General features: G+C 38.6%; 1 protein-coding gene across 1 annotated transcript; it reads left to right on the top strand.

The window, feature by feature from the left end:
• Window positions 1–3,221: 3,221 nt before the first annotated feature.
• On the top strand, window positions 3,222–16,457 carry LOC147409870 (protein disulfide-isomerase-like). Its single transcript, XM_086431957.1, has 11 exons — window positions 3,222–3,555; window positions 6,255–6,285; window positions 6,752–7,039; window positions 7,126–7,311; window positions 7,400–7,525; window positions 8,145–8,282; window positions 8,385–8,504; window positions 8,832–8,949; window positions 10,515–10,627; window positions 12,535–12,728; window positions 16,179–16,457. Exons 1-10 carry the CDS (start codon window positions 3,362–3,364, stop codon window positions 12,721–12,723), a joined length of 1,503 nt encoding a protein of 500 aa, XP_086288083.1. The 5' UTR covers window positions 3,222–3,361; the 3' UTR covers window positions 12,724–12,728; window positions 16,179–16,457.
• Window positions 16,458–26,345: the final 9,888 nt, after the last annotated feature.

Here is a 26,345-nt window from a genome sequence, read left to right as displayed (position 1 = left end):
AGGTATGTGAAGGGGTGGTCGGGTCGAATTTTGAGGATTTGACGATGTGTAGGGTATGATGAGAGGTGATTGGGTGGCAGTATTGGTAGCTTGATAATTGGGATGGATGGTGAGATCAACTATTCTGATTGGCAATTACGAATTTCGAGATAGGTTTGTCTTGTATTGGAAAAGAGTGTTGATTGTCAGTGTTTCTGGTTCTTTGCTAGATAGATCTTGACCTTCGATCCCACTGAAGCTATTAAAGTTAATGGACTAAATTTTGATTCTTCTCCTAGAATGGCGTTCATTGCACGATTACTTCCTCCTCTATTGTAGGTAGGGGGTTCTGGTTGATGTTATGTTGTTGAGATAGATTTGTAGGCCCATCCAATATAAGAGCCTTCTTATCTAGGAGAAGATCCAGAAAGATATATAAAATCTTTCATAAATCTATTAAAATTTCCTATTTTTAGATAAGTAATCTTTCTTTTTAGGAAATAAAATCAATCTCATTTATATAATTTAAAGTCGTTTTAGACATGCTCCTCCACATTTTGGTGACATAACCCTTGACCTAGATCTATCATGCAAGACTAATAAAAAATGACTAAATGCCTTTGTCTTCAACTTCTAGCCCAATACCTTTGATCACCCTTTCCAAAAAAAATTCATCATTTTCAAGCTCTTCATCCTCTATGATAATATTACGTGTTTTCTGGCTAACGACTTACCCCTTTGACTTAGATCTACCATGCAAGACTAATAGAAAATGATTAAATACCCTTCTATTCAATATTTAGTCAAACTAGAAACAAGAAGAGTCATGCCCAAAGCTAAGTTCTAAGGTACAAACTACCTCTACTATCCGACTCTAAGATATTACACAAACCAAAATACCCTTGATTTCTCTCCCCAAAAATCATCATTTTCAAATTCTTCATCCTTTATGATAATCAATTAATTATTTTTAATTTATTTGTCTATCCATCATTTTCAACATTGTCTAAATCTCATGTAGAAGACCGTTAGTTTTACTATCTTAAATTTTATCATTTTCTTTACTTTTCAAAATTTAAATCTTACTTTGTTCTTTAGATTTGTAAATTTGAAGAAAAGACAATCTTAAAAATTGAAAGATGAAGTTGAAGCCAAGGGCATTTGAGTTATTTAATAAGTATCTCACATAAAAGACTGAGGTCAACAGGGAATATCATCATTTTGAAAACATGAGATGGGGGCGGCGAAATATTTACCAAAAAATGTGAGAGGTATTTCTAAATCAACATAATTATCATCAATCTCTTTCGTAATAGTGCTCCGTGGTTTTAAATCTCTCTTTGAAGTCTCGTCTCATTATTTAAGAGAGTCAACTCGTCTCACATGAGATAAATTTTTTTATAATTATTTATTATATATATATATATATATATATATATATATATATATATATATATATATGGGGATGGTTCAAGGGACGTGTTAGAAAACATATGAGAAGCCCATATTTCTCAGTTGTTGGATTTTGAGAAACAAATGGCTGAGATTCTATTAAACATCATTTCCAAATAAAAAACGAGTTTTGGATTATTTAAAAAAAACTCCCTCATTTTATTTTTTTTAAAAACAAACTCACTGTTTCCTTCGTCTCTACTGAACTCACAGTCTCTTCTCTCTCTCTCCCTTGGTCTTGGATGAAGTTGTTCGAAGTGGGAAGGTGAAATCAGGCCAAATAATTGTCACCGCAGGTTTTGGGGCTAGCCTTACATGGGGTTCCGCCATTGTGAGAAGGGATGAGATGATTATGCTTCTTCGACCAATGACCAGTTCAAGAAAGATAGAAAAAAAGAACGAAAAAAAACTTCAATTTTCATTTTTGCTAATTTACATTTGATATGTATCAAGGAGAGGGAGGTGGCCATCATGTTGCTTTTACATCCACCATTTGTTCTTATGGATTTTGCAACTGTTCAGCTTTGGGCACCCTAATAATATGTTTTTTGAGTTAGAAGATGGGTACCTCTGTTTTGGCAAAAATTGGCAACCTCACAAAAAATTTGTTAAACGTGATAAGCATTCAAGGTTGGAATCGCCATTAGCACATCGACGATCCTTAGCCCTATCAATACCATCTCCTCCTTCAGTATAAACATTGAGAATTCCTCATATTGCTCCTCAGGCAAATGGGTTTTCTGTCGTCGAGAGAGAGAGAGAGAGAGAGAGAGAGAGAGAGAAGAGACAGGGAGTTCAGTCGAGATGAAGGGGTTCTCTGTTTGTTTTAATAGAAGCAGTGAGTTTGTTTTAAAAAAAAACAAAACAAGGGATTTTTTTTTAAATAATCTAAAACTTGTTTTTCATTTGGAAATGACGTTTGACAAAATCTCAGCCGTTTGTTTCTCAAAATCCAACAGTTGAGAAACATGGGCTTCTCATATGTTTTCTAACACGTCCCTCGAACCGTCCCTTATATATATATATATATATATATATATGGCAAAACATTTTTCAAAACATGAGTTAGAAGTTTTGGAATGGACTGATTTTTGGTGAGGATGATCTCTACGGTAAGGAGATCATCCTCACCAAAAATCAGCCCATTCCAAAACTTCTAACCCATGTTTACAAGTTGAAAAATCGTGGATCGTCCATTTTTTGTAAACTATTTTTTATGGGGTTAGAAGTTTTGGAATGGGCTGATTTTTGGTGATGATGATCTCCTCACCGTAGAGATCATCCTCACCAAAAATCAGCTCATTCCAAAACTTCTAACTCATGTTTTGAAAAATGTTTTGCCAAAAAGTTAGCCATTGAACGGGATCCTATATATATATATATATATATATATATATATATATTTTTTTTTTTATAAAATAAATGATGATTAAATATTTAATCATGAAATAATATTTTATTTAGAAATAAGTATTTAAATATAAAAACATATGAATTATTTTAATTAAAATATACAAAATCTTGATTTGCAAAATTTTAGGCCGAGTTATATCGTTTATCTCGCGAGATTTCGCACAGTTGTGACGCCGGATGAGATTTGAAACCATGCAGTGGACTCTCTCCGCCTATCATTTCCCACGTGTCATACATCAATTGGTTCAATGCTCGTTAATGAGGTGGTTTACTTGCCACCTCAGCTTTCTCTATAAAAATTAACTCTCTCTACTGTCTACGTAGGAAATGTTTTCTTCTGTATAAGATACAACGTGTCCTACCTACATTGCTTTTACACGTTTGTTTCGTCGTCTTTCTGCTCTCTCTCAACTCTCAAGTCTTCTAATCTCAATCTCATCTTGAAATATCTACTTAGCACCAAAGAGATTTAAAACCCAGAAAGTAAGAGAGACTTAGAGCTTGGAGACTACTAGTCATGGCTTCTAGGGTTAGGGTTTCAATATGTTTTTGTATCTTAGTTTTTGCTCTATACGTTTCTTCTTTGAGAGTGATCTCCGCGGATGAGGAAGGAGGGCAGTCTGGGGAGTTCGTTTTGACTCTCGATGGTTCTAATTTTTCTGAAACTGTTGGCAAGAATTCCTTCATCGTTGTCGAGTTCTACGCTCCATGGTATCATTTCTTGTGAATGTTTCTCTTTGAATAATTTTTTTTTTTTTTTTTTTTATACTGGATTACTACTTGTAGTTGATAGATCATATTTATGCTTATTTACAGGATCCGATTTGCAAGATTTTAGATCGTCAATTTTTTTTATTTCCCTATTTTTTTTTCTATGAGATCTCGATGAACATTTAGAATTTTTAGTGACGGGTAGTTGATTTGATTGAAACCATCTTGTATAAAAAAAGGGGTTTTTCAAATTAGGGTATCATAAAGTTCGTATCAGTAGGTAAAAGTTCAATGATGCGTAAATAAATTGATTGTAATGGTCGATTAGGTGTAGTTGTGGGGTAAGGATCTGTTGTAGAAAAAAGACTTTAGGATTTTCATTAAATTTAGATTATTAGTTGCACTTGATCCCATGGTTTCAAAACTCAGTTTTGACGTCATGAATGAGACTGAGTTGTCTCAGACGATTCAACTCCTATCGTATGAGATAAACCTTTAACTCGGTTAATAATTATTTATTCATGCATCTTTTATATATATTTATTATAGATTTTTTTATATAAAATAAGTTAGATTTGAAGATGTTTAGTCATAAAATAATATTTTATTTAGATAATATGTGTTTAAATTCTAAAAGAATTAATTATTTTAATTAAATTATACAAAATCCTGGTTAACTCGGCCGAGATTTTCAAAATCTCGTCCGAGTCATCTCGTGAGATTCCACACAATGAAGATGCCTTGTCTATCCAACTTCTTGTTGGACAATACCGAGATGATTTGGGGAAGTCATCTCGGTCTCGGACAAGATTTAGAACCATGCTTAATCCAGATAGTTTCGACGTATCTCCCTTTGTAAAGTGCCTACCGCACATTCTTTCCTGTTTTATGGTGTAAGATTTGATTTACATGCCAAAACTTTTTTTGTGTGGACTTGCTGACTTTATGGTTGCCTTTCAAATGATGGAGGGATAAGCTGATCTTTGTTTTTTGGAAAATGCTGGAATGACACAAACGGAGACACAAAAGTGACAAAAATGATGTGGTGGCGCGCACATAACCGTAGATGCTTTTTACTCGTATTTCACGGAAAAGCATCTACGGTTATGTGTGTGCCACCACGAGTTTTTATCACCTTTGTGTCACTCTAGCACGACTCTTATTTTTTATTGGGCTTATGAACTTCGTGATTCACATAAACTCTGAACTTCTGGTATCATACACCGTTGCAGAGTACTCGGTGTTTGTAGGAGTGATTCATCTTAGGTTTGGCATAGAGATTCTTGAAGTGCTCTGGCTGTGTCTGGCTTCCGCGTTAGCTATTTTATATGATATCAGGATAAGGGCCTATCTCTTGTTTGGTTGGAAGTAATGAGGAAAACACTATTCACAATTGTCCACAGAATAGCTCTGTTTCCAAGTTCCAGCTACTGTTTTGTGGATCGGCCCATTGAAGGATAAGTCCACTTTCCATCCTTGTCCAGGAATGTGAAGAAGCCCATCCATGGAATCCATACTTTATTGCTGTAGCTAAATGCACAATTTTAGTTGGATCCTTATTTTAATGGCTATACTAAAAGGCACCTTGTCTATCTATGTGTGAGATGATCGGGGTGAGTCATATTACAAAAGTGGAACTTATCCTAATCGTTAGATTAAAACCTATTCCAACGGATGGGATAAAAGACACATAAATAACATGACCTTCCTTCATTTAGTCGTGGTCGAAGACTTGGTTCGTACTCTCCATTGATGGACCCTACGATACATTAAATGGTAGGTCATTTGCCTGGTGTTGAGATATTCAAATGGGGCCTCAGTTCCTCCTTTGCTATTAATCCAAAATCTCAAATAAAGTGATCTTTTTTTCTTTCCTATTTTAACTATTGCCCTTCTTCATCCATAGGAGCGGACTCGTGGATCCTAATGATGAACTTGATAATTGCAGTATGATATGAACCATTAGGAATAAGGGATATACGCTTGAACTGACCTTTATTTTTCTTTCTTGTCAATAATAATATCTTTTGCTCAGTTCATTATAAGAAAAAACGACCGGGCAAATTGTTTGTGCATGTCAGAATACGGTTGGACAATATGGTGAATAAATTAACATTGTAAGATACCTGTTGGGTATTATTAATTGTTCAAGGATGGATGATTTGTGAAGATGCTAGCTTCGACTAAGGATTATGTGCTTGAATTATGAAGTTTATGGGTTTCTTAACTTGTTAGGATTACTTCCCACTGCACCACCACCTTACTACCCCCACGCCCCGTGCATACTCATACACCATCTCCAACCAGACTTTTCTTAGCTCTTATGATTCTAAGAAAAACCACAGAACCAGATTGTTGAGTATTTATGTGAGGGTATTGTTGGACAACACTGAGTAGATTTAATAATCTTTTACTTGTTCCGAATGGTGTCAGATACCTGCTAGTTGTAATGCCACAGAATGGTTTCAAGACCCGCCTTCACCCCCTTGCCTATCAAAAGAAAAAAAAGGATGGATATCTGTGGCTGTTATACTCTATTATCACTTTTCATAATTTGGATTGGAATATTGTTAAGTCTATTTGCAGTACAATGCTAAATGGCTATCCCAGTTCTATCGTAGAACTTGTAATACTACAAACGTTTGTTGAAACTATTTCTTTTGTTGATTCTGATTTATTTCTTTCACCCACTTTGACAGGTGTGGGCATTGTAAGAAGCTTGCTCCTGAGGTAACTTTCACGTTGCTAGTGTTCAACTCAGGATTTTTGATACGTGCTTTAGTAACCAAGCTCTTTTAGATGATTAAGGATGGAGTAATACTTTTCTTAACTAAGGGTCGTTGAGCTCAAATGGATTACCAAATTGGCAATCAACACCACAGCCCTCTTAGATTTCATGGAAAAAACTGACCCAAATTATATATATATTATTTGAAGAGTGGATGGCTACTGAGCTCTCACTGAACTCCCAAATTTAAAATTAAAATACAACGATGAAAAACAAGATTTTTTCGGAGTGCATAGAATTTTGTCCTCTACATCCTTGTGGCATCGGATCATATTTTTGGATGCCACAAGGTGAGCTCAACATCTTTCTGTAGGATTTGAAATCTTACTTGGTTAGTAAGGCTAGACTTACTCTTTTGTAGCCTGACAGATTTTTTTTCTTTCTTAAATGTGTACTTTTATTTTTTAGTACGAGAAAGCTGCATCTCTATTGAGTAGCCATGACCCTCCAGTTACTCTTGCAAAAGTTGATGCCAATGAGGAAGTAAACAAAGAACTTGCAAGTGAGTTTGAGATTAAGGGTTTCCCCACACTTAAGATTATAAGAAATGGAGGAAAGAATGTTCAAGACTATAAAGGTCCTCGGGATGCTGAAGGTATAGTTGAATATTTGAAGAAACAAGTTGGTCCCGCATCAGCTGAAATAAAATCTGCAGAAGATGCTGGTAATCTTATCAGCGACAATAAGATATTTATTGTAAGTGTTTCTTTACTCACCTTTAGTATTATTTCTTCTCTTGTATTCTACGAAGTACGAATGCTGAATGTGTTGGAAATTTTTAGGTAGGTCTGTTCCCAGAGTTTTCTGGTGAGAAATTTCAGAACTTCACAATTTTGGCTGAGAAATTGCGTTCGGACTATGATTTTGGTCATACATTGGATGCTAAACTCCTTCCACAAGGGGATGCAGTGAGTGAGCCTACAGTCAGGTTGTTCAAGCCATTTGATGAACTCATCATTGATTCGCAGGTACCATAGGATCTTCACAAATATAAGATTGCATGTCTATGTTTTGATGTATCAGATGCTAATTTTGAGTGTTATGCTACCCATGCAGGACTTTCATCTGGATACTTTGGAGAAGTTTGTTGAAGAATCCAGTGTGCCCGTTGTAACTACTTTCAACAAAGATCCAAGTAACCATCCATTTGTTATAAAATTCTTCAACAGCCCCAATGCCAAGGTAAATGCCTTATTTAGTTGTTGAAGTGAAACCCAATTATTTGAATGTTTTCTTTCCTCTCAGTCCATGTACATGTTGTACTAATTGTTGAAATTAACTTCACATTAAACTAGTTGAATGCTGTTGGATAGGGAAATAAGAAGCACTAATTTGTTTTCTGTAAGTGACAATATCCTTCTTCTATGGAAGAAAACACCTTGCCCAAGAACATTTAAATCACCTGCTTTTGATTATGCAATCAATCTAAACATGGAAATTCCTATTTTAAATAAACATTTCTTTGCTCATTTTATGGTTCCTTCTGTTAGCATTTTACACCTTTTTACTGGTTCCAATTTTCTTTAATTCTCCCTTTTTGGATATAAGAATTACCATAAGAGCAAGGTCCAATGGATGTTCCTGTTTTTTATTGCTGCATTGATGTCGAGGTCTAGCTGATTATCTGAGATGCTCTTACTGACATTCATTGATTTTGGGTTTCACTGGAAGCTAAAACTTGTTCTCGTGTAACATTTAGTATTTGCTGATTGATCAATTGATGTATTTTGTCCTAGTCCCCCCTTTAAATGGTTTTACTGATAAAAATATTCTTTGTAATGGCAATTTCGTAATGGGATAGGCCATGCTGTTTTTGAACTTCAGCAGTGATCTTGCCGATGCTTTGAAATCGAAATTCCATGATGTTGCTGAGCATTACAAAGGAAAGGGTGTAAGTTTTCTAGTGGGTGATCTTGAGGCCAGTCAAGGTGCTTTCCAGGTAATTTCTATTTTATTTTTTATTCAATATACATGTCTTATGTTGGTATATATGTCACTTAGTTTCGTTATAACGGGGTTTGTTTTTGGTTTGCATGAACAGTATTTTGGCCTAAAAGATGATCAGGTGCCCCTCATTGTCATTCAAACCAATGATGGCCAGAAATATCTTAAACCAAATTTGGAACCAGATCATATCGCAGCTTGGTTGAAGGAATACACGGTGATGCTTCTAGTTCTTTCATTGCCAATCATTTGGTATACACTAAGATTTTCCTTACTAAGATTGATTTTAATCCTTACTAAGAGTCGTTTTGCTCAAATGGATTACCACATTGGCAATCCAACAACACAGCCCTCTAGATTTCATTGAAAAACTCAGATCCAAAAAAAGAATTTTTGAAAAAAAAAAAAAAAAAAAACTTTTGGACTTGATCCGAGGTTTCAAAAATGGATGATCCTTACTTGGTGGTAAGGCTAGTTGGACTCTTTGGTATATGTTGTGCTGCTGTTGGATCAATAGTTTTCTGACTTGACTACTTGCTTGCAGGATGGCAGTTTGAAGCCATACAAGAAGTCAGAACCTATTCCTGAAGCTAACAATGAACCTGTTAAGGTGGTTGTTGGAGACAGTTTTCAGGATCTTGTGTTCAACTCTGGAAAAAACGGTATCCACTTGTAAAAAAAATATCTTTATATTGTTCTAGATCATGGAATTATCCAATGTTTTATTGCAAAGTAAATGACATGCTTAACAATGTTTTGTTAATTTTCTTGAGAGCTGCTATTGGCACCCCAAATTTTACTCATAACACTCCAATTCTTAAATTATTTATCGCATCCCAATTAAAGATTAAAACACACTCTTCAAACGCTACAGATGTTTGGCTCGTATAAAATCCTAAACCCAAAAAATAGAAATTCAGCAAAAAAAATTAGCTTTGCTGGCACTCCCAACTTATACTTATTCTCAACTATTCACTTATTTTTATTTTTAATTGGGGTGTAATAAGTAAAAGTTGGGGTGCCAATAGCAGCTCTCATTTTCTTTTGTACACCTTGATCACTTTGCTGCATAAGAAATCTCTAATGTGGGATTCATATGCATTAAGTTTAGAATACCATGTGAACTAAATTATTCAGACTCCAACTTTTACTTATTCTCAACTATTCACTTATTTTTGGTTTTAATTGGGGTGTAATAAGTAAAAGTTGGGGTGTTAACGGCCGCTCTCATTTTATTTTGTACACCTTGATCACTTTGCCACATAAGTAATCTCTAAAATGGGATTCATATGCATTTAGTTTAGAATACCATGTGAACTAAATTATTCAGGTATGATGCAGCTCTCATTTTCTTTTGTACAACTTGATCACTTTGCCACATAAGTAATCTCTAAAATGGGATTCATATGCATTTAGTTTAGAATACCATGTGAACTAAATTATTCAGGTATGATGCAGCCAGGATAATCAAGAAATCCTCATTGGTCTGTATCGTGCTGCCAATCTAATGTTCCTGTTCTGGGAAAGCCAAGTGTTTCCTTGTATACGGTGTTCTTAAGAATTTTTTTTTGATAAGCAAAAAAGCAGAATATATTAATAAGAAAGAAAGCACGGCTGGCTGAGGTGGCCCACTGGCAAAGAACCAGTATCTGTGTTGACTTTAGTGTGGTTAAGGTTGGCCTTGCAATTCCTCTATGAACAATATGTAACTTGAACTTATTAGCTTCAACTTCTTGTGGTCCTAAATTCCTTGAAAATGATTCTTATAATGCAGTAAGTTGGGCAACTTGAAGGGAAAATCCTTCAGAGATATAGTTTACTCCTTTACATAGTTTTAACTTACATCTAAAAGAGTTGTCCCACCTTAGCAAGAAAGGATGACCACTAAACCAGCTCAAATAATGAAGGCAAATCACTGCCTAATTGGTATTGCCATATATCAACTTGAGACGAGATTTGTCCATGCTGTAACTATGAGGTCGGGGTCAAGCCAAAAGCTATTCTATACGAATTGTGCAACTTCTGCTAGACAGTTTGTTTGGTTTCAACCACTATATAATTGTCCGGATAATTATTTTGTAGCATTTAAAGATCACCTGCATAAGTGGTGTAATGAAGTCTGAAATAAGATTGCTTTAAATCATTGTTCATCCATTCCATATTTCTTCCATTTTTTGCTACCTTATATGCATTCTGGGTGATAATTTGATGTTATGTGTTTCTGCAGTTCTGCTTGAGTTTTATGCCCCTTGGTGTGGACATTGCCAGAAATTGGCTCCAATCTTAGATGAAGTGGCCGTGTCATTTCAAAGTGATCCAGATGTCATTGTTGCCAAGATTGTAAGATTTCTTACTACCTAATTGGTCATAATGATTAGATTATGTTCTTTTGTGCTAAAAAAGACATCGTAGAGACCAAGTATACCATTATCCCACCTATCCAAAAAAAGTATACCATAACCCCAAGTGTAAATTGGAATAATGGGCTCCCATGGTGTCATGGGAAAAGATGAATTATGTCACTGTTATATTCCTCATCGTAAGATAACTTGATCCCTAGGAGTTTTGGCATCGTTGTTTGTTCGTATATGATCCACAGATATCTTTTTATCATTAATAAATTGACCAAAGAGCATTAGGGTGGGTCAATTGGTTGACGAGTACCCTGAGTTATTGGTGTTAAGGCTGTAACTTTTCTTTTATGGCCTATCTTTTTGTTCTTTATTCCTTGTAATAATGATAGTGTTGCTAAGAAGAAATCCATAAGAGGGGTGAAACCATAACCCCAAGAGTAGGTGGGAAGCTTGGGTTCTATGATATCATGGTCAAAGATGAGTCATGTGGTCAACCATGGTTATTGCTCTTGGATTCTACATAATCCTCAGGGGCCGTGCATCAATTTTCACCTAGGGTGCGTTTGATTGCACGGAAAATGAGGCAGAAATTGCAATTCTATGAAAAATTGCTATTTTCGTGTGTTTGGTGTGTCAAAAATTAGAAAATTGTGGGGAAAATGATTTGCCAACATGGGATTTTCCTTCGTTAGTGGCAAATCATTTTCTTACCCCTCCCTCGTAGGAAAATGATTTGCCATCACACATAGCATTAAAATTTTAAAATAATGAATTAATTTAATATTGTTAAAAATTATGCTTTATTTGTAAAATAAATATTAAATTGGGTGATTACAAAAAAAAAAAAAAAAAAAAAAACAAGATCATAGTTTTATTTGTAATATCAATATTTAAATTGTTAAAAATTAGTTGTTTTTATCAAAAAGTTTAAAATTAGCTTAGTCATTCGGTTTTTTTTTTATTATTTCTTATTAAATAATTAATTTTAAATTATTTCAATATTTGTTTTGTAATTTTAAATCATTCGTTTTTTTCATGCAACAACAACAAAAACAATTTTCCGCGAAATTTTCCATGTTGTGCTCAAACAGTAGAAAATGATTTGCCTGACAAATCAATTGCCTAGCAAATGATTTGCGAAGTAATATTTTCTCTGCAATCAAACACACCCTTATATATTATCCATTGTTATCCTATTTTCTTCGTAGTTAATCCTAGATTTACTAAATCTAGTGTGCTATATTTTCTGTGATTCACCCAATTGCTTCACAAAATTTGAAGATTTACTCGTATATTAACCATTGTTATCTTATTTTCTTAGTAGTCATCCTAGATTTGCTAAATCTAGTTTGCTACTTTTCTGTGATTCACCCAATTGCTTCACAAAATTTGAAGATTTTTTTAACCTTGACAAGTAAATGTAGAGAAAAAGATCACCCTATTTTTATCGGTCTTATTCTACATCTATTGACCTCTGGTAGTTGATATTGCCATGTGATTCTAGTATTACAATTTATCTGTCTCAATTTACTCACTCCTTATTTATGCCTCATAATGTCTGAAATGATGGTTTAATTTCTCTCTCACATCAAAGAGAAACAAATGTGGTGCCTGAAAACTCTCTGTCCGTGGGGAGTTCGATTCTCTAGTTATGTACTTTTATGTTAAATAAATTTGTTTGTCACTTTTCAAAGTAAAAAAAATAAAAAAAATTGTTCACATTTGGCTATGAAAAATATATGTTTACATTCTTTGTTTAGAAAGTAATGAATCATCTAACATCTCAAAACCTTGAGCTACTTCTTGCATTTGTTTGACATCAGTTGTATCCCTGTATGTTACTATCAAACAATCTATTCCTGATAAAGTTCACTTCTTGTGACTGCTTTCTAGGATGCAACTGCCAATGATATCCCACAGGATACTTTTGATGTTAAAGGTTACCCAACTATCTACTTTATAAAGTCAAGCGGCAACATAGTGCAGTATGATGGGGGTAGGGCAAAGGAAGATATCATTGACTTTATTCATAAGAATCGGGATATAAGTGTCCAGCATGACTCAGCAAAAGATGAGCTGTGATGAAGGTAATTGTTCCTAAAATCTCACTCTGATTATGAACTTGAATCATAGTTTTAAGATGTATTGAAGTTTTGTGTATTTGTGCTGATTTCCTTTATTGCTGACAAAGCAGATGAACAAAAAAAACATTATAAGTTTAATGAAATAATGCATGAAAGAAATTAACCAATAACAACTCCGTATGCAAGGGCCTAGGTTTCTGTATTCCACATGATGAGTGCAATTTCGTTGTCCTGCATCAATAATACGTCACATAAATATTGTTTCAGTAACTATTTGAAGTTCTTTAGCAATCCTAAGTTATTGTGATTTATGAAAAACTGAAGGGGCTGTGGACATCATTATGGCAATAAGTAGGCACAGCTATTGGTCAAAGTGGTTGCTTTGGAGCATGCTATGTGCATCTGGAATTGCTTCTTTACTAACCTTAGTTTTTGTTTTCCTGTCATATTTAGTAGTCTTTCCTTACTGAATAAAAACAAATTATCATCACAATCTCCAAAAAAGCTGTATCCTAATTACTTTGTTTCATTTACAGAAGTCCTGTTCTGCCATTACACTTTATCCTGGGTCATATCCCCAAACCTTCCAATATAACATGCTTTAAATTTTTTCTCACAATCCTCCCTTTTAAAAGGAAAAAAAAAATCTCATAGTGCCTTTGATTTTCACAAGCTTCAAGCCATCTCAGTTCATGATGTCTTCATAGCATCATATGTCTAATGGAGCAGATGGACGTGGTGGTAATGGTTGGATGTCTGTTTCTAATATCTGGTATGGTTCAGATTCTCAATGATAGGGTAAGGTCCAACATTATTTTTGTTTTTTCAAAAAATATGTTGAATAATTTTGGGATGGAGAATATAGCTTTGGTGGTTAGCTTTCCTCGGTTATTAAGATTAGGAGAGTCATGTCAGTGTTGTGGTGTATTACCCATGTTGCTATTTGTTGGGGTTTGTGGAAAGAGTGGAATGGAAGGATCTTTGAAGTGAAACCCTTGGACACATGGGCTTACTCGTGCCATTTTGGGTCTTATTTTCCTGTGGTCGAATTTTTTTGATGAACTTAAAGGGGTGGCCTTTGCAGACTTCTACATGTAGCTGGGATTGGGTCTGTAGTATTGCGGGAGAGTGAGCTTTGAGTTTTATGTGTTGTCACTTGACTGGCCATCTCCTCCGGTTCAGCACCCCTTTTAATATGAATGAAATCTTTATTTATAAAAAAAAAGAGTTATGTTAGTGGGTGAATATGTATTATACCAGGATCACATCATGATATTTGTAGATAATTTAGTATTAGTTGATAGGACTAGAGAGGGAGTCAACACAAAAATAGAATTATGGAGTGAGGTGTTGGAGTCCCAGCTGACTTAGAATGAATAGAACCAACCCCAAATTAGGCGGTTTAACCTTAATATTGACATCCATGCTTATCAAGAAATAAAATAAGAAAAAAAATAATATTGACATTGTAGAACTACCTCGAAGATGACCATATTCTTCAGTACCTTGTCTCTGTTTTTTAAGGATGGAGAGATTGAGAAGAATGTTATGAATTATTGCTCGATGGTTAAAGTGGAGATGCGCTTTTGGAAGGCTATCTGGCAACGCTTAAAAAAATCACATTAGAAGGTAAATCTATAAGACCAGCTGTACTTTATGGAGCTAAATGTTGGGTGGTCGAGAAGCATCTTGTTAATAGATTGAGCCTATTAGAGACAGGGTGTTGAGTGGAAAGACTAGGAAAGAAAATAAATTAACACATTCTATAGAATGTAGGAGTTGCTCCAATATGTGATGAACTTAGAAAATGTCAATTAAGGTTTGGGCACATACAATGAAGGCCAATTACAACACCAGTTAGAAGGAATATTCAAATTGAAGCTCTTCTAAACGAGCAAAAGGAAGGCCTAAAAGAACATGGATTGAGAATATCGAAAGCGGATATGAACTCATTTTTGATAATAGAAGATACGGATCTGGATAAAATGACCGAAGGAATGAGATTTTTCTGACTAACCCAAAATCTTTGGGATAAGGATTCGATGATGATGAATGTCACATTCTCTTATGATTTTTTAAAGTTGAAATAACAAGATTTTTTTTTTTGTTTGAAAATCTTGGTGAAATGCCCTACTTGGTAGGGGGCTTAAAATGGGTCGGATTTTATCCGAAATCTGAGTGATCCGAATCCGATTTTTAGCAGATTTGGTTTCTTCAAGTATATCCGAATTAAAATATGGGTCGGATTTGGGTTGATGTCCCTTGACCCGAGTCGGATACGGACCCATCCCTATATCTGAATGATATATTATTTTGTATGTTGTATGTTATATTTTTATATTTTTTAGTCTGTCATTCATCAACAAATGAGTATTAGATATAGTATTCAAGGCTTCTTTTCAAAAGGGGGGAGGTTTTGAGTTCAAATCACTTTAAGCCACATTTTTTAATGAATTACTTTATAATGGTTTGAAATTATCCGATGCGACCGACCAGAATCAATTAATTTGGTTGGATTGGATCCGGATATACTTTTAATGAAAGTAAAAAAAAACTGGATATGGTTTGAGCTAGTAGGATCCTAGTCGGATTTGGATATGGACCCAAATTAAAATCTGGATATGGATTTGGGTAGACACATCCGATCTGAACCTGACCCGTTTTAAGCCCTAATACTTGGACATGAAACCATTTTATTTGAGAAGTCCTGTCAACCCCAGGTCATGAATTTTGAAATTAATGGATGCTTGTCCTCATCTTATTTTCTCTGGGCTACGCTTTGTTTATATATATAGGGGGCTGTTCAAGGGCCATATGTAAAAACATATGAAAAAACAATGGTTTTTCAAAATACGGGTTAGAGGTTTTGGATTGAGCTGATTTTTTGCGAGGATGGTCACTATGATGAGAAGATCATTCTCACAAAAAATCAGCTCAATCAGAAACTTCTAAATCCATCAAAAGTGATTTACAAATTATTGACTAAAATTGGCAAAAACTCGACGGTCCACATTCTAAATCACTTTTAATGGGGTTAGAAGTTTCAAATTGGACTGATTTTTTTTTTTTCCGGATGATCTTCCCATCCTAGAGATCATCCTCACAAAAAATCAGCTCAATCCAAAACTTCTAACCCATATTTTGAAAATTTATTAATGTTACATTGTTTTTACATATGTTTTCTCATATGTCCCTTGAACCTGACCCATATATATATATTATATAATGTAAGGTAGTATCTGGTCTCAAATTTTCTGGTTGTAACTATTGACTAGGTTTCAGTGGTTTTCTACTCGGCATATCTTGGGGTTTCCTTCTTTTTGGCCTTGTTTGCAAGAATTTCTATCTCCATTTTCCTCGATCTAGTTGTCAGTAACACCCCATAATGATTGAAATTATTTCTACTATATATGTGCATCGGAAGATTGACGTGCGTCTGTTGCTGTCTTGCAGGAAGAGCTTACTTCATCTTCGACAGTGAGTGATAATATATAACAATCCTCAGGTAGGTTGTAGGTTGTAGGTAAATCACTCGACAAAATGATGAGTTTGCGCTCCCAGCTCTCAGTTTTGTTTCTGAATAAAAATTTAGAGATCTTTCAGTCTGTTTTATGTATTTGCAGCTTTTCAGGTATAATAATAATAGTGTGTGTTACTTAGGACTTGGCAATGAAAACCGAATTCGGAGTTGTAGATCAGCTTTATATTTCATCTGGCGTTTGTTTGCGTTTATATTCTCTTTTAAGTGATTTATTTCTTATTGTTAAGCTTCTTCATCTCTCCATCATAAATAGTATATGTTTTTTTTTATATTAAATTAATCTTCTGGCCTTGATAGTTATTAATAAAATTCATTACGGAAGTACATGTTCCAATGTAATTGATGGTTTGACTCATGCATGCACATATGCCTACATTTAGGATAGGTGTGTCTATGTGTGTATATGAACTAGCAACGCCATGGGGGTACTCTTGACTTGAAAGTTGGATTTCTGAGGTTCAAACTTTTCTTAGGTTGACAGTGGGAGTTTATTACAACAAACAAATCCAGTGTTTGATTCTCCGTAAGAGAGAGAGAGAGAGAGAGAGAGAGAGAGAGAGAGAGAGAGAGAGAGAGAGAGAGCTCACTTTGGAGTTGAATTGTAGAGAATTTTAGGCCTAGTACTTAAGAGACCGGAAGGTGTAGATCTTTCATTGCCACCACTGTGATTGAGATCGAGATCTCAATCTCGGTGGGTTATTAGAATGATTTCTCTATTAATTATTTTGGGAATAAGATGTTTGGTAGATGTTACTCATTGTTATTTGGGTTGCCCTATTTTCTTAAGGGACACACTAGTTGCATGCCACCCATTACAAATTGCACTCCATAACTTAAAAAATTCACCTCTGTACTTTGTAGACACCTCAATTTGAACGGGCCCTCACTCGAAAGGGTCCAAAAACAATAATGTTTCAATAAAATTGACCAACGGGCCTCAATGGCCCGAATCATCGAAAATGATTTTTTTTGCCATAACTCAAACCGCTAACACCTCTCAATGGGTTAGTAGGTCCACCAAAAGGGTTCGGCACACTCCCACCTACCCTGCTCCATGCAAAATACCGATTTCCCAACAAAAGGGGGCCAACGGGCCCCTAAGGCCCAAAACATCAAAAGTAGTAACTACGATTAAATCAATGCTCTTAAGACCACCTCATGGTCTCGAGGACTCGCAAAACGAATAGTGACCCATCCTACAGTTGTTCAACGTCGTCGCTCCGCACTCGCATGCAAAAATCGATAAATTCTCCAACGGGCCCGAAAGCCCGATTCGCCAACACGTGGCATTTTGATTAAATCAATGGTTTCAAAAAATCAAAAAAAATCAAAAAAATAAAATGTGAGACTTGGGATGCCCACCCCTTCATCCAACCTTCACCGTTCCATCTCCAAATCCGATATCCAATCCAAAACAACCCACAACCCTTCTAAACCCAAGCCCAATACATTAAAAACCCATAAACCACTATCCATACCCCATTCACTATCCAACCCACAACCCAACCCATCAACCCTTACCCACATCAACCAATCAACCCCTCAACATCAAAAGATGACACTTGTCATCACCATCCTTCACCTCCCTCATCCAATCACCCACTCCCATCACTATGCTCCAAACAACTCATCTAACCTATCTCACTTCCCTCCAAAACTACCTCAACCCATACCCTACCCTAACCTAACCTACCCCCATCCTCTAACATCAACAACCAACTACACCTTCACCCATACCATAACCCATCACCATTATCTAACATCATCAACCACCCACATCATCACCCATACCTCTACCCATCATTTTCCTTAAAACACTCCAATAAAATCAACTCAACCCATACTTCCTTCATCATCAATCAACTAACCCATTTCTCTCTCTCTCTAATCAAACAACCCCCATCAACCAATCAACCAATCTCACCACCTCACCCCCTCATCATGATTGCCACATGGCATCATCCCCTTTCTCCTCCCAAAAACTAACTTAACAACCTCTTACACAACCCATTCTCCTAAATCTACACACCTCACCTCATCAACCAACCTAACACTCATTCTCTAAACCACTCTCTTACACCCCCACTCCACCATCAACCATCACTCATGTCAACCCATCAAACACTCTACCCAAATGGGTTTGGGTAGGATCCAACCCATTTGGGTCTAAACCTCACCCATTTTCATTCATTACACATTTACCCTCCATTTCACCTTAAATTTCACACCACTCACTCTTAAATCCTATACCATTACCCCTTCTCTCACATTTTAACCCCATTATACCCCCAAACCCCCTCCAAACACCTATATATACCTCCCCTCTTACCCCAAAAAAGGTTACACCAAGTCTCACAAGAAAAATACTTTCTCTACTCCTCTCTATCATCCTCACATACTATCTCCTAAAAAAGGAAATTCCATTCTCATATTACACTAAGGGTTTGAGAAGCATAGAAGAAGAAGGAAGGGAAGAAAAGAAAGGAGAACCTTGAAGCTACAAGGTGGGTCTTAACCTCCCCCCCCTTTTCTCTCTCTCTAACCTTCTACCCTTCCCTCTTCTAACACCCCCTTCTTCTATTTTGTTTTACCCCTTTTAATGATCGGGCCCTAAGGTTAGGATCATAAGGATCATTTCCATTAATGAAATGACCCTATGATCAAACCAAAATCAACTCCCTACTTAGGGAACAAATGCCCCCCACGTGGCACACTTCCACTTTCTTTATAAAAAATTAAAATGACTGAGTTTTCTTTGAGGTTACCGTCATTCGACGGGGAAAAAGGGGTGCCTAACACCTTCCCCTTTTTCCAATCGAGCCACTTACCCGAATCTCAAGAATCGACTACCCTTATCCATCGTGAGTCACTAAAGATACCGAAATGTCATTTTTGAAAAATGCCTCACGGGTGACCATTCACACCCACTTCCAATTTGAATGGTGGCGACTCCAATATTTAGTAGTTGTGGCCGTCATAACGACGAAAACCACGTAGCTACAGCTGGCGACTCCACTGGGGACTTTAGGCTCATCCCTCGCGAGTAACTCGGTCATTTGAAAAAAAAAAAACAGATTTCTATTTTTATTTTTATTTTTTTCACTAACGTTATTTGTTGGTTGCTTATGTGTTAGTCGTTTTCTTTGCTTGATCAAGATTGTAATATTTATTTACTTTCATTCTTTTTGTTACATATTTGTAAGGGGGTCGATGAAAAGAAATGAAAAAAGGAATGCACATGTGCACTTGCGAGCATAGCCTCACTTCCAAGCCACCCTACCCCCCATGTACATAGCCCCGATGCTTAGTAGTTCTACGGCTTGAGATCGTTATTTCAAGTGTCGGAAACGAACACATCAAACCCGATCACCAACCAACGACGTGTGTATTTCGGTATGCATCGAGGTTTGAAGATCGGGTAGCCGTGAAGCCACCTATTAAACTCATGCATTTGCCCGGCTAGATGAGCTAGGACACAAAATTGTAATGTTACATCGACCCCCAAGGCAAAGTTGTACGTGTTTGATGTATTCGGGCCTCGAAGCCCAAGTTGTAAGCCCAAAGAGGCACACGTAGACCGTAGGATTTATCTTTGTTTCTCTCTCACCTCCCCATAGGTAAAGGGGAGAGAATGCTTGTTGCATCATGTTCAAAAAAGAAAAGAAGAACAGTGAGCAAGGGACTTAAAACAGGGCGACATGGAAAAACAGGGGCCAAAAGAAACAGTTCTGTGAAATTCAGAAACTGGATTTCATTCTGGTCCGTGCCCATGACACGGATACACTAAAATGTGTGTCATCCGTGTTAGGAACACGGTTGAAACAGAAAATGTCTCATCCGTTCCCAAGACACGGATAACAAAAGATAAATTACAATCCGTGCCATTGACACGGACCAGAGTGAACTCAACGCTACCAAATGAACTCGACAGCCCATCTGGAAAGGGCCCACTCACTATCGATCAAACGGTGATGACACCCTTAAGAAAATCCTAAGTTTCGGGATAAATCGAGTAGAATGGATTTTGGCAACCAATGTTTTCAAAAGAAAAAATAGATGAACGGAAGAAATATAGAAATTCAAAAGAAATGAAAAAAAAAAAAGAAAAAAAAAAAAAAAAAAAGAAAGAACGGAGGGGCTTGCGGGTTTGCCAACTCGACACAATTTAGCGAGTCGGGTCCCCACTTGTACCCATCTAAACCAGATCCAACCCAACTGGGTCCACGACCCAGAGCCATTTCCAAACTGGGTCCACGACCCAGAGCCATTCCAAACTGGGTTCACAACCCAGATCCATTCAAACTGGGTCCACGACCCAGATCCATTCAAACTGGGTTCCACAACCCAGATCCATTTCCAAACTGGGTCCACGACCCAGATCCATTTCCAAACTGGGTCCACGACCCAGATCCGTCAACTAGGTTCACAACCCAGATCCGTCCAACTGGGCCCACGATCCAAATCCAACCCAACTGGGTCCACGACCCAGATCCATTTTCAACTGGGTCCGCGACCCAGATCCATCAAACTGGGTTTACGACCTAGATCCGTTTTCAAACTGGGTTTACAACCCAGATCCATTTCAAACATGGTCTTCGACCCAGATCCATATCCATACCAACTGGGCCCAAGACCCAGATCCAAATCCTTTTCAATTAAGACCACAACCCAAATCCGTCTCGACTAGGTCTAAGACCCAGATCCACTGCCAAGGCCATGATCTAGCAAAGATAACAACCAATCAATCAAATCCAAGGGAATTTAATCTTTTTCAAAAAAAAAAAAAAAAAAAAAAAGTACCAATTGCAGTCCTTGATCAAGTCGGTGCCTAGAAAGATCTTACCCTGTTGATACGAGGGGGATAGACTACGTCTATTCAGGGAACAAGGTGATTTAAGAGTGCCATTGTGCGCCGCCTCTTCCTTGGAGATCCGCCTGGCCGACGATGATTTCAGAGAACTGGATTGGAGGCTACTAAAAATATGGGTTATTCCAACTCGATTTATCTCAGAAATTACCTTTTCAAAATGCTTTCCCGACTCCGTGTCGATGCCAGCTCCGGGCTGATGCCAACTCCGTGTTGATGCCGACTCCGTGTCGATGCCAGCTCCATGCTAAGATAATTACTTTTTCAAAATGCTTTCCCGACTCCGTGTCGATGCCAGCTCCGTGCTGATGAAATTACTTTTTCAAAATGCTTTCCCGACTCCGTGTCGATGCCAGCTCCGTGCTGATGAAATTACTTTTTCAAAATACTTTCCCGACTCCGTGTCGATGCCAGCTCCGTGCTGATGAAATTACTTTTTCAAAATATTTTCCCGACTCCGTGTCGATGCCAGCTCCGTGCTGATGAAATTACTTTTTCAAAATATTTTCCCGACTCCGTGTCGATGCCAGCTCCGTGCTGATGAAATTACTTTTTCAAAATATTTTCCCGACTCCGTGTCGATGCCAGCTCCGTGCTGATGAAATTACTTTTTCAAAATACTTTCCCGACTCCGTGTCGATGCCAGCTCCGTGCTGATGAAATTACTTTTTCAAAATGCTTTTCCCGACTCCGTGTCGATGCCAGCTCCGTGCTGATGAAATTACTTTTTCAAAATGCTTTCCCGACTCCGTGTCGATGCCAGCTCCGTGCTGATGAAATTACTTTTTCAAAATGCTTTCCCGACTCCGTGTCGATGCCAGCTCCGTGCTGATGAAATTACTTTTTCAAAATGCTTTCCCGACTCCGTGTCGATGCCAGCTCCGTGCTGATGAAATTACTTTTTCAAAATACTTTCCCGACTCTGTGTCGATGCCAGCTCCGTGCTGATGTAATTCTTTTGTAAAACATTTTACCAACTTCGTGTTGATACCGGCTCCGCGCCGAGAAATTACTTTTTCATTAAAACTCATAATAAACAACTTTACCCGACCTAATAAAACATCATGCATCTTCACTTTTTGTAAACAAGATAGTAACACTTGGTTGTCTGTACCCACAGGTGGCCAAACGAAAGAAATACAAGCAGCCAGAAGTGCCTCCCTATTTTCTCCGGTCATCCGCCGTCACCATGAGTTCTTCCGAACCGACACAACCTCCAGTGACCGAAGCATCAGGTATCGACCCGCAGATAACAGCACTACTAAAGATAATTGAAAGGCAAGAAAAAATAGTCAGTACTGTGTTAGCCAACGCCAGCATCCTACAAGGGCAAACGATACAACAGCACGCATCCGGGTCGAATCAAGAGTTACCCGAACAACCTCCGCAGGGACCCCAGACTACGATGCCACCTGCAATGCCTGAATACCAAGGGCCCCCGCTTTATATTCCGCAGAATCGACCGCCCCCAGTGGTCATTCCCGACGATGAATGCGAGTACAGAGCTACAGACGAAAAATTGGCGCAGCAGATCGAATCTCTACAGGAAGAGATGAAGAGGATGAAGGGCCTCAACACTATGAGCGGAACCCGATTCAAAGATTTGTGCTTCTACCCTAATGCTCAACTGCCGGCCAAGTTCAAATGCCCAGAGTTTGAAAAATATAACGGTATAGGGTGTCCGCTGTCGCATCTGAAATTGTATTGTGGTTCCATGTGCCAGTACGGCGAGGACGATAGATTGTTGGTACAGCTGTTTCAAAGGAGCTTAACCGGGCCGGCGCTCAAATGGTTTTCTGGACTAGATCACTCACTCATTAAGAACTGGCAAGACTTAGCCGAAATGTTCTGGCAAAACTACCGGTTCAATACTGATGTAGGGCTAGATCGAAATGACATGGCCAAAATGACAAGAAAGCAGAGGGAGACGGTGAAGGAATACGCCCAGAGATGGCGAGAATCTGCCTCACAAGTGAGACCCGCAATGACAGAACAAGAGATGAATACTACGTTCATCTCAACACTAGGGCACGCCTTCTACACTCATCTGGTGGGACACACCACAGGCACATTCTCGAACCTAGTACAAGTGGCGGATAGGGTCGAGGACGGAATCCGCACCGGCCTGATCTTCGATTTCACGAGTCTAGGGGCAACAACGGGAATCCCTCTTCAGAGAAAGCCAGTGCCTCCAGGAAAGAAGAGGGAAGAAACTCAGGTCAATAACGTACAGCCAAACCGACCCCTCTTCATTCCCTCACCGGCACCGAGACCACCAACACCGACAACTTCATGGGCACCAGCACCACCAATGTGGAACCCTCCTCCTCAAAGTCAATTCAGGGCAAATCCTCCACCAGTTGCACAGCAGGCACCACTATACGGGCAAAATCAGCAGGCACGACCTAACCGAGTAAATAGAGTGTTTACCAGGTTACCCATGACATTATCAGAATTACTACCACTCCTACTCAGGGGTGAGTATCTTACAAAACGCCCACCAAATCCGGAGGCTGCCAAAGGACCAGGATACAACCCTAATTTATTCTGCGAATTCCACATGGGTGCACCAGGGCACTCTACGGACCAATGCTGGCAGCTAAAGCATCAAGTACAGAACTTAATTGATAAAAAGGCCCTCATCCTAGATGGGCCTGCCAACCCACCCCAGCAGCAGAATGTCAATCAAAACCCCCTACCCACTCACAATGGAGAAGGAAGTGGGCACAGGGTAAATGTCGTCTACGGAGAGCTCAACTTCAATCCTTCGGATCTGATAGCACCGGTAGGAGCAAAAATTAGGGTCCACTTAACCCAGAAGCCAAAGATATCGTCAGTTAACACAGTCAACAACTACACAACCAATCCACCTCCAAATCCACAATTACCTCTCAGAATGGCCGACCTCACCATACATCCCACTCATCAAAATGCTGCTACCCGACCACCTCTAGTCATACCTTGCGAATCATCCAACCATCAAAGTCCAACCCGACCTCCCCTGGTTATACCGTGTACATCGCCATATTCACAAAGATCAACCCGACCTCCCCTTCACGTACCCTACGTCCCATCCCCACGTCCACCACTCGTCATTCCATACACCACCACTGCCTCCAAACCATCACCGCCACCCCTCATCCTCAACATGAAACCCGATCCACCCCCCATGATCATACGCTCACCCAAACCATTCCCCTACAGCTCCAAACAGGCAGTCCCCTGGAGCTATGAGACCACTATCACCACCACCACGGGGATCGAAACAGTGAAAGAAACAATAGTGGCAGATATCGACCATACGACAAGGGTAGAAAAATGCCAAAATTTGCCAGGAATGGGGAAAACATCGGGGCAGAAACGAAGAGACCGTGGAAGAGGGGACAGATGAAGAAAAAAGAAAAGCAAAGGGGAAGGGTAAGCTGTATAAGGAGGAGAAAACAGAAGAAAAGGCAAAGGTCACCGACAAGGAAGCTGCAGACTTCATTAAGCTCATTCTCAAGTGTGAGCATAACGCAGTAGACAGATTAAACAAACAGCCAGCTCAGATTAGTATCCTAGGACTAATGCAAAAATCAGAAGAATACCAGGAGGCACTGCTGAGAGTTTTGGGAAAATCACATGTACCTTCAACCACGACACCATCACAATTGGAACAAACAGTCAGCCAGATCATGGCCCCCAACCCTATTATTTTCACAGAGAATGAATACACGCCTGAGGGGACGGGGCATGTCGAACCACTGAACGTCATGGTCATATGCAAGGGCATGATGGTCGCCAGAGTACTAATCGATAATGGCTCAGCACTTAACGTCTGTCCACTTGAAACATTCCGGAAGCTCAACGCTGACTGGTCATATGTGAAACCCAATAATAAGGTTGTCCGAGGCTTCGACAGTTCGAGAAGGGATTCCCTGGGAGAGGTGGATTTACCTATCACAATAGGTCCTTGCACCTTCGAAATAACATTTGAAGTCATGGAAATACCAACGACATTCAACCTGTTACTGGGCAGACCTTGGATCCACATTGCCGGAGCTGTACCTTCCTCATTGCACCAAAGGGTTAAATTTATCATGGGGCAGAGGATGATATCGGTATTGGCGGAGAACCTTATTCCAGCTGGGAGAGCTCCAGATGTGCCATTCATCGATATAGAGATGACGAAAGATAAAGCGCTCTACCATTCGTACCAATTCGCGGCTGTCAATCACATCGAAAAGGGAAGGGAAAAGGTAAGGGCAAAGCTATCGAGAGCGAACCTTATGGTTGGTCGGATCATGAAAAGATCGGGATACCGACCCAAGCAAGGGTTGGGACCGGGAGGAAGAGGAAGGGCTACACCGGTTGAAGCCAGGAAGCATATTCCTTACTTTGGTTTAGGGTTTAGACCCACAAAGAGGGATATCGCCGAAATGAATGACAAGAAAAAAGAACTTCGGCTCGCAAGAAAGCAAAACCGTGATCCGAACATCTGGAATCTGGGCCGAGTCCCTCACATCAGTGTTAGCTTTCCAAAATCCCATATCAGACCTGACGACTTATCAGAACCGCTATCAGCAAAAAAGCCAAGAACGGTAAACCCTGAACCAGTGAACATTCAAGAAGACCCAATTGTAGAGTCCCAATCATCCTTCGAAGAAGGCATTGATGTTCTATTCAATGGGGATTCCGATGAAAGTCTATCAGAGACTGCTCCAAAGCCTACTAAAGTTACTACCAACCAAGAGAACGACTCACCATTTTCATCAGGGATTGACTGGGCATCAGTCATCATCCCACCAAGCTTGGGAGGGATTATGCCCCAACCTGACAACATTCAATCAGAGATCATGGTCATCTCCAAACCACCGACCAAATCATCCAACGAATCACTTGCTCATCTCATCCGCCCCCTCAGAGAAGGGGAGACATTGCACAACTGGGAGGAATTCCCACTGACACTTGAGGCGATCGAGGCCTAAAAAAAAAAACGCCATTAGGCGACATCAATTTGCCCGAGGATCATAATGAGCCCTCGTCCTCGGGCGAAGACTGTTTTGGGGGCTCCCTACCTTTATTAACAAGTTTGCATGGTTGTTCTTCTTATTTCAGGTATCCAGAAAATCACAAAAAAACAAATATTTCTCAAAAGACAAAAAAAATCAAAAATTTCTCAAAAATCAAAAAAATCAAAAAACTTTCAAAATCCCAAAAAAATAGATATCGT

This window comes from Akebia trifoliata, chromosome 2 (assembly GCF_017979445.1).
Source record: "Akebia trifoliata isolate Shusen 1 chromosome 2, ASM1797944v1, whole genome shotgun sequence".
In the NCBI taxonomy this organism is placed as follows: Eukaryota; Viridiplantae; Streptophyta; class Magnoliopsida; order Ranunculales; family Lardizabalaceae; genus Akebia; species Akebia trifoliata.
The sequence above is the reverse complement of the archived record's forward strand: the minus strand, read 5'-3'. Positions and strand labels throughout refer to the sequence as shown.